General features: G+C 35.1%; 1 protein-coding gene across 5 annotated transcripts in view; it reads left to right on the top strand.

The window, feature by feature from the left end:
- si:dkey-247m21.3 (5-hydroxytryptamine receptor 4) overlaps positions 1-9,751 on the top strand; it is a 35,223-nt gene that overhangs the window by 7,154 nt on the left and 18,318 nt on the right. For all 5 annotated transcript variants that reach the window (XR_006368628.1, XM_044096344.1, XM_044096343.1 and 2 more), the window contains exon 3: positions 9,665-9,746. Coding sequence is in view for 4 of the 5 variants with exons in the window: in XM_044096344.1 (XP_043952279.1) it covers positions 9,724-9,746 (23 nt within the window). In the remaining variant the exon portion in view is untranslated. The remainder of the gene's footprint in view (positions 1-9,664; positions 9,747-9,751) is intronic.

Raw genomic sequence — 9,751 nt, forward strand, 5'->3', positions numbered from 1 at the left:
AAATGAAATGGAACAAAAATAAAATTTTACATATTTATTCAACAACTGAATTTCATTGAAATTCTTTTATCTCTGATGAAAGTAGCATTTTATTATGAGAAAGCATGATATGATGGTATGATATGTGGACTCAAATTACAAATTCTCCAATTTAAGAAAAATGAGTCAAGCTTCTGTACATTGGTCTGGAATAATAATATTACATTACAGCTTCCACAATTCTATTGGCACCCACCCAATATCTACAATATAAGGTACATCAGCTGTCGAGCAGCATAAGATGAGTCTTTGCAGTATTACACTTATATCATTGATCAGTGTTTATACTTGGTTACATATGTCGTTGTCTAACAGATAAGCTGAATGGGTGCATTTATGTTTTGACACCAACTGAAAGTTAGTTTGTAATGGTTGATGACTAATAACAAATTTTGGTTAAATATTGTCAGTAAAAATAATTCAAGAACAAGAACTCTTTGTACAGTTACTGATTCGGTTTGAATAAACTGACCTTCTTAGTAGAAACATGCAAAACATTAAGTGAAACATTACACCCATGACTTCAAAAAGGATTCACATTTGAAGCATTTGTTGCTTTTTAATCAAGCTTATTACAAGATGCGTATTTCATTAAGTTAAGCACAATTTAAGGAACTGTTGAGGGTGTGTTTTGACATGCGCAATGGTACTAAGATAAAGTGTGAACCACAATAGAATTAACTTAATCCACAGGGAGGCACACAAAAGGCCAAGGCTTTAGCCTGTCCTGTTTTCTGCTTTTATCCATACATGGCTTTGTATGAAAGTGTGCACAAAGGTTTTGTGTAGAGCCAGATACTGGAAGTAACAACTTCAAATCTAGATCCGAGGCTATGAAATTTTAACACGTTTCACTGATTAATTTTGCTGTTATCAAAAATCAAGAATCAAAAATTGTGAAAAATTTAGATTTAAATCCTAAAATGCCTCACTAGTCTGAGAATATCTCTTGCCTTTCTGCAAGTGGCACTTTTTTCTGACATTCTTGACTAAGCCTAAGTTGTTTTGCTTTCACGCTGGATGTTTGACTAATTTCGCAATATCCTGTTTTATTTGAGCTGCCAAATAACATCTTTTAGCAAAACAAAAAGGAAACAAAATATTACCTAAATGCCAAGAGGCTATTTAAAGGTTTACTACACAGACCTTTCCATAATTTACATGGCATGTACACTACAACAAAGTATGGGGTAATATCGGAAACATCCTCTTCTGTCCAATCAGAATTAATCAATTCAATTTTAGCAACTAAAATGACGTTCAGCTGAATGTCAAACTGAGATATTTTGCTGCTTAGAAATCCTTTGTTTTTGGGAAAAGTTTTCAAATGTGGAAAAGTGTAAAAACAAAAGAGAATTTACATATTCTTTTCACTTTAATTGAAATAAATATAGATTCATCTAATAGTATTTACTTAATCCAAATGAATTTAAAATATAATATTTAAATTCATTGATCGTACACCTGTTGACTTTGTCTATGTTAGCAATTTTGTGTGCTTAGCTATTAAGAATATCTAAAGTCTTGAATTTAATTAAGTCTTTAGTTTTTTATAAATCACAGGAAAGTTCAAAATATTGACACCAAAACAAAAGCTACGGTCACACAATTCTAGCATAGTTATAATCCAACAACAAACACTGAAATGTGTAGGTGTGTTCAACATTAGTTTTCTGGTTTTAGTAACAGTTTGATGTTCTGCAGTGAGATTTTTACTTTGGACCATCAAATGACAATTTAAAGACAATCTCACATTGCCAGTAGGCTATATCATGTACATATGTAATGGACTACTGTGGTCAAGCTAAATGTATTAGCTGGATTCATTTTGGTTCCATGATGGTACTTTTACAAATGGAGAAATAAGTATTTAAATTAATCTATGGAGTTTTAAGATTTTTTTTTCTACATATCTCAATGAATTTATGTTGCCATAGACATAATGCTCAGACCTGTATAGAGCTAGATAGTTTTGATTTTTTTTTTTTTTTTAAATCTAATGAAAAAATGTTTGAATCTGTTCAGTTGTGTTGAACTCTAACACTTGGTTTTTGAGTGCATTAAAGCTTGCACTCAACGCATTTGTTGCTTTAGGTGCAACAAATGCTTACAAATGGTGCAGAGTATTTGCACCATTGTTTGCTTTATTCTGACTTAGCCAGATAAGTATGAACACACCCTTTATAAAAGCCATTTATGAGTTCTTATGACTTCCTGTTAGTTTGTTACAGTTTGAAGTTTGGCTTATTGGTGTTCTATTCAGAAGTTGGAGGTATGAACGGGGAGCCTCTACTCCTCTGCTACAATAAGTTTTTTATAACTTTCCCTTGTTCAGTTTTTTCACAAAGTACGGAAATCCAAATTTATTGGGGGGCCATTTGTAAAAAGCTGCAACCACTCTTTCATGTTTTTAATTTAAATTAGAATATCCAGGAAATACCTCCCAATTATTGGCGCTTTTATGTCCAGCTTTATTTCTTACAGTATTTAGTAGAGAATGTTGAACAGTATGTGACTTTCCGTTACTCAGTATAAAGATTATCATTTACTGTAGAAATGCTAGAGCTAAAGACAAAAAACATTGAGCTTTTAGGATTACCTCTACCACAAGGGGGTTTCTGGTCTTTCCTACCAAATTCTAGTTCTAAACAAGGCGTCTGTGCTGCATAATTTTATTCTAAGTCTGCTGTGTGTCCCAAACAAGTGTCTCTTCCCACCATTTCCTGCTGTTTCTGTCATTTGACATTCACAGTAAATGTGAATGTACTTCACTGTGAAGTAAAAGCTTCACTGTAAAACTGGATAGATTTTTTTTTTTTTTTAGTTTTGGCAAATCCTTGCAGAGTTAAACTGACAGAAGGTCTGCTTTCTGTTTGACACACCTAAAAGCATTTAAGATTCTGCTATTACATCATAATCAGACTTTTTCCACCAGCAGTGAGTTGGTTGAGATTTAGAGCTTTGTAACTCTAGAGCAGGGGATCATAAAGTCTTCATAATGTTGCAGCACAAGTTCTTTGTTTTGGACATGTTCTGTGTTTTTTTTGGATAATTGTGGTTGATGTTGCTAAGATCACGGCGTGCCAATGATTTTCATAGTTGGTTTAAATGTCAACTGTTTGTGAACATATGAAACTATCGGGTTTCAGAGAACCAATGCGAAGACTGAATGATGTCTTCACTCTCAAATGTTCTTGTTTTAGAGACAACCTTGCTGATTTTATTCAGGATTCAAGCTGAGCTCTTATCACACTTACATCTCCATCTCTCCACGGGTTGACTTTTCTGTGCAGAAACAATCAGCCAGGCCGCCTTGCAGGCTCCTGCCATCAATCACAGTGATTACTCTGAAACTATTGTCATAAAAGCCTGAAACCTTATAACCGACTTAGTCCAGATAAGGCTTCAGATGAGTCTGGATCCAGACTGTGAAACCTTCCGTTTGGGGACGTCTGACTGATCTAGTCAGTGGTAACACATGCCAGATGGTACATATTGTACACAGACCACATTAGTCTTGTTATTATGCATATTCCTAAAGAGGACAGTTGACTGAGAATGAGTTTGAAATTTTAGATCCATTTAAGTTCTTATTTTTTATTAATATTGATGCAAGATGTTGAACTTTTGTCTGCACTTGTTAAGTGCTATCATCGTCATGCCATCGTTGGTCCATCCATCCCTTTTTCCAGTCTGTGGTTTCTAGATGTCCATTTTTAAAGTGTCACTCACTATTGTGTAAATATCTGCAATAGTATTTTTTCTGTTTTGTACTCCTCATAAATGTCTGAAAAGTATGGAAATTTGGATCTGGAAATCTGTAGAACTTGGAGAAAATTAGGTGTAGGAACCCTAAATTACCTGGAGAATTTTATTTTATTTTTTTAAATTTTGCAACAATTCTCACTCATAGCTTTTTAATATTTTTGTGTTGCTTATGTAAACTCACTTAAAGTAATAATATTAACAAGAGCCAACCCTAATAAATTACATCCTAAAATGCCCATTACTAACTTTAGAAACTGACATGAACAGATCCAAGTTCACTTTCTTCAGGCCTGAGATGACTTTGTTGAGTTTGATAAGCAAAAGAAATTCCCTTAAATAACATTCGCAGATGTTACCAGCGCAGAACCTAATCTGAAGAGCGCATTTTTAGGAGCTATTTTAAGCCTCTGATTTGGGGCATCATTGTGATCTACACAGGACTGAGTCAAAGTCAACTCTCTGTGTTTATGATGTGGTGGGAACATGTAATCCAGTGCAGCTGCATGGTTTATTAATGACATAGAATCTGTTGATGCTCTTGGTTTCTTTTTGAGGCTAACAGTAAGAAGTCGGGTCAGACATTACACACAGTGTGCAGCAAATTTTCAGGTGAGCCCATCTGACTGTGAGGTAGTTATTGCTTTGCTAAGCATTTGAAATTAGCAGAGGATAGAATGGAAACTATGATTTATCCCCTTGGCAACAGTACCCTCCTGCAGCCCCTTCACACACAATCTCACACAAACACACAGTTCAGCCTGCTCATAATCTGAGGTGTGAGAATATGTGAGTGAGAAGTATTTATTTACATCCTACGTAGCCAGAAAACAAGTGAATGTTGGAGCCTTTTAATTAGCTGCAGTGTTCAGCAGCACAGTGGCCACAAGACAGAGTTTGTAGTTTCTGTGTTGTTGCTTCATGTTTTAGAAGAAATCTTTCTAAACTCACTCATACAGTGTGAAGCATTACCAGGTTTTAAGAATACTCAGTTTTAGGTTGTGCATTCAAGATGGAAGATTCGAATTTGGTGTAAACCTGTTGCCATCTGCTTCAGAGGAGTTGAGTCACATGGGAAAAATGTATTAATTATAAAGAAGGGAAGTAATTTTACAAAGACTTGTAAGCATGTATGTACTTTCTGTGTGACCTATACAGTTAATCTATTATCTTTTCCTTTATCTTTTTTACAGTCATATTTAGATAAATGCTTCAAAATAGATTCAGATTGGTTATTCTTTATTTTGGAAGCATCGTTTTATCCTCACAAAGTCAGCAGCAGTAGCAGTTTCTACCATGCTGCAGTTGTTTCTTAGGATTAAGTGACCCCACTGACAATCTGAACAACTCCACCCCTCTCCACCTCACTGCTCCACTGACGTGTCTGTTAAAAGTTGTTTGTACAGGTTATATTTATTTACACAAGGGCGGGACATGAAACAGTGTTGGACAATAAAAAAAAAGCACCTATTGTTGTTCAAGTACAGGCAACATAAGAAACATAGATTACAGTTTAGGTTGTATTCAAAACATGGATTTTATTAGTGGAAGATATTTTTCTCTATGTTCTAGCAAACACCTGAAGGTTTTCAGACAAAATTGACTTGGAACTTTTCCATCACTTTTACTAAAAGTAACCCTGGAGTATGATACTGCCACTACTAAGGCAGCAGAATATAAATACACGTCTATGGTAAGGAAGAATAGATGGGAATGCTGCAACGATGATATGGCTTGCGATAAATAAACAAATAGTAGTGTTAAAATCTTTCTGCTTTCCATTCAGACCTGAGATAATGAGCATTGCAGCCCTAGCCACCAACATGTTTTGTGTGGGTAGTAATTTGGAAAAGTGACCAGTTCTTGAAATTTCACATTTTTAAGAAAAATTTTATAACTGTTATTTTAATTACTTAAAACAAATTAATAGTCACACAGATATTAATTAAATATTTGCTTTGCATATAACACTTTGAAAACATCCATTTACTTTGTAATTTCTGTCAACTTACATCAAAAAGTGACATTTACATGAATTGTGCAGCTTTGCTTTGAAAACTCAGTGCAAGTAAAAGTGACTGATACAGGAGAGGAGGGAGAAGCAACAGTGTCATCCTACCTGGTTTTAATTGCCACATTATTTACCAAGAACTGCAGGGCAAGATGACCTGCACATGTGGCAACAGCAATAACAATGATGGCAGCAAACAAAAAAGAAAACTTAAAGGATATGGAGTCAAAATCCAAATTATTCCCACACAAACTAACAGACATTAATTAAAAACACATTGTCCAAAACTTGCTGCTCTGCGGAGTCTGCAAAACAACAAATCTGTTCAGCCACAGAGTTGAACAGATTTGTTGCTTCATTATTCACAGAGTGCAAATTAAGCATCTAATACAGATTGTTCACAGCAATTCACTGTTCTTCAAGCGCTATAAATGCATTGTTTTCCTGAACTCAATGAATAATTCTGAAGAACATTTTAATATGGGCCATATCTGTGGTTATAATATTTTCTATAATCAACCTGCTCCACAGTAAAATAATACTGTAAAGCTTTTTTCTGTTACTGCTTGCCGTGTTTTATTCAAAATGAAAAGTTTTGGATTTTTTGAATCCTTCTACTGAGTGCTATTTTTGTACAATGAGATTTTTTACAATGTCTTTATGAACTCTTTGCAAACTTGCAAAGCTTTATTCCAACTTTTAAATCTTATTGTGAAATATAGCTCCAGTTAGGACATGAACCCTCCACCTGGTAAAAATACAGAAAGTTCATTTTTGTAACTGAGATTTGCAAAAAAAAATAAAAAATTGATAGCATTGTGACTCAGTTTCCTTCCTAATTCCTAACTTTGAAACTGCCAATTAAATGTAAAGTTTAACCTGTGATTGTATTGTGCTTGAATGCAGACGTGGAAAGTAGCAATTAGTTTCCCACACCTCCACTAAAGCAAATGTACCCAGTCAATATAACTGGGATGAAGTGCATTTATTTGTGGACGTAAAAGTGGTATTAACATATGTTTAAAGTTAGGTATTCAGCATCTATTGGCAGTGATGGTACTAATAATAAAAACTGTTTGCCGTACAGCCAATACAAAACAGACACAAAAATCCACCTAACCTTTTTCTGCCCCTGCTTTACAAAGTTTATTTTGTTCAGCTCAGCTCTGTGTCAGTCAGTTGTGAAATGAAATCAGTGAGCTGTGAAAACACGCCTCCTTGGAAGGAAATCACTCACAAAAAAATTGCAGCCGCCACACAGAAATTCTTTTCCTTCCTTTCCTCAGCCTTTGGATTCTTTCTGTCCTTTGTCCTTACTTAGAATTATCTTATTTATATCTTTATAATTTATTATAGGGGGAGGAATTGAGTAATCAAGAAGCAGGAAGACAAAAGGACAAATGAGCAATTTCCAAAAGGAATTACAGATGAAGGGACTATGCAAGGATTTTTAAACTTGAAGTGACAGAAACGTATGAATGATATTTACAGCTTTTTTATAATTAATGTTTTCAGATGATTGTGCTGCTGTTCCTCTTCACTGGATTGATTAAATTATGACTGTTAGTTAAAAAAGGAAAGAAGGACACAATCTTTGAAGGGGTTTTACCGCAGAGACCTCAGCTAGACATTCTAAAAATATATTACCTCAATCTAGGAAAATACAACCCAGATTTCCAGTTTGTTCCCTTAGCTTAGTTTATATGTATGCATATGTTTGTTTGCAGACATCATTCTGTTTGAGAAGGAATATATTTTTATTCAGTAATGGCAAAAAGATTTAAAATAAGTTATGATCAAGTCACCCAAAATCCATAAAAACCTGCCAAAACTAGAAAGAAGAGAAGCCAATAAATAACCTAATTATAGAAACTAAAAAACCAACTGGAAACAAAACACATGATTTAAAATTCACCAACATTTTTCCACTATGAACTTTTCTGAATTTAATATGACCTTAAAATTATAGAGCTGCAAAGATGATGTAAAAAAAAAAAAAAGTTTTTAAAAAATTTAGTAAAATTAGGATTCAATGTACTGTTTTTGAATTCACTGCATGCTTCTTATTATCCATATAGTGTTTTCCCTTAGCTGGAGCCAATCCCCTTTTATCCTTTGCCCAGACAAGGCTGTGCAGGAAGTATGTGATCATCCCTTTTGTCTTATGAAAGCTAGAGCATTTTTTTTCCTGACAGATGTAGAGTGGAAAAGAGCCGTTTATGCTGTTTGTATTTTTAAAAAATACTCAGTGGGCACTTGATTGAAAGATTAGATCACTGAGGATCACAGGATGAAAAGGAACTGTTCTCTAATCCTCACATGGTCTTCATGTGTTCAGAGATCGGTCTCTTTTAAGTACTGCTGCTTTTTAAGTACACTAGTGTGTAGTGAGAGAGTTCTTAGGCCAAACACAGGGCGATTGTGGTGCATCCTGGGTCAAGTTATTTCATTGCTCTCCTTCATCTGATCATTTGACTAAAAAGATGTCAGAAAGCGATGCAAGTCTGCAATATTTGTGCTATAAAAGCAATCCTTGTGATTTTGTTGCCTTTTAAAATCCTAATTACATGTCTACATAAAAAATATATTCAGAAATATGCTCAGTTCATTCTCTCATAGCAGTGTTGACACAAGAGTCTTAAGCCTGCAGATGAGTCCCAGAGAAATCCAGAGAAATGAAACTTAGATAAAAGGTAATGTGTCTTCAGGAAGTAGGTATTGTTGACAAGGTCGCCTCCTTCCGGTCCATCAGGTGTCGATGCGGACCCTCGACCGAGATAAAACCAGAGAGTCGCCATAAAACAGGAGAGACAATGATGTTGTAATAGGTGCTTAAAACTGATAAGGTTCCCACAAACCAGTCAAACAAACCTTTGCTGCTGTTCCTCACAAACAGACGCTTAATGTAACATGTTAATCCTTTCTGCAAAGGATGTTATTACAGCTTTTGTATTTTTCCTATAAGGACATAAGTGATGAGGCATTTTTTTTGTATCTAAATGGTTTGAAATGTTGCACAGGCCAAATTTTACAGGAAACAAAAGTTAGTACAAATCTTGGACAGTTAGTCCAAGATTTCTACTTATAAATGAGGTCAGCGTCAGTGAAAAGTAGAACAAAAATAAAAGTTGCTTTTTTCAAAACATATTCAGGTTTGACCTCAGGTTTATAAATATAAATACATCCTGACCTCAACTACTTTTGAATCAACTAAATGGCTTCTTGTCATACTTATAAACATTTTTAAAGCCTGAATAAATAGTTCTGAGACTTAATGCCATATATTATTCCTTTATGGGAAAAAGTCCTGGACTGTATATGATGTCTGGTGATCTACAGCAAATCTATTTAAGAAAAATAAACTGTTTCCAGGTGCTAAATTATATGTTGTTATAAGCTGTTAAAATTCCCATTTGTGGCATATTTCTGACTTTTGACCTTTTGTGGCACTGGAATGATGAGGAAGAAAATATGTTTTTTCTTTCAAGACACCTTTTAAAGCACTGCCCTATTAAGTTATCAAGCTATTAATATGACCTCTAAAGACAAACTAACAGGTTGATTTATTCTGGCGGACACAGCTGGTGCTTGTGACGGTCTAAATGCCCTATAAACATCACACATTATAAAGCTGTGATCCAGCTTCTTATTTTTAGCTGCAAATGTTGCATTTTTGGCTTCTTTAAGTTGCCACAAGACGGACACAGAAGAGCAAGACATTCAGCCAGTTTACAGACGCGTGCTGGCTGCTGTTTGCAGGAAAAATGCAGACCTGTAGCAGGAGCCAACAGAATTACTGTCTGCGTGTGTGTGGGCGTGTGTGTGTGTGTGTGTTGTGCGTACCATCAGGGCCATAGCATGGGGTGATGAGGACTCTCCTCGGCTGACCTCAGTGCAGATGACTAGGGATGGCCACAGCATCACCTCCACAGTAAG

This window comes from Gambusia affinis, linkage group LG17 (assembly GCF_019740435.1).
Source record: "Gambusia affinis linkage group LG17, SWU_Gaff_1.0, whole genome shotgun sequence".
Taxonomy (NCBI): Eukaryota; Metazoa; Chordata; class Actinopteri; order Cyprinodontiformes; family Poeciliidae; genus Gambusia; species Gambusia affinis.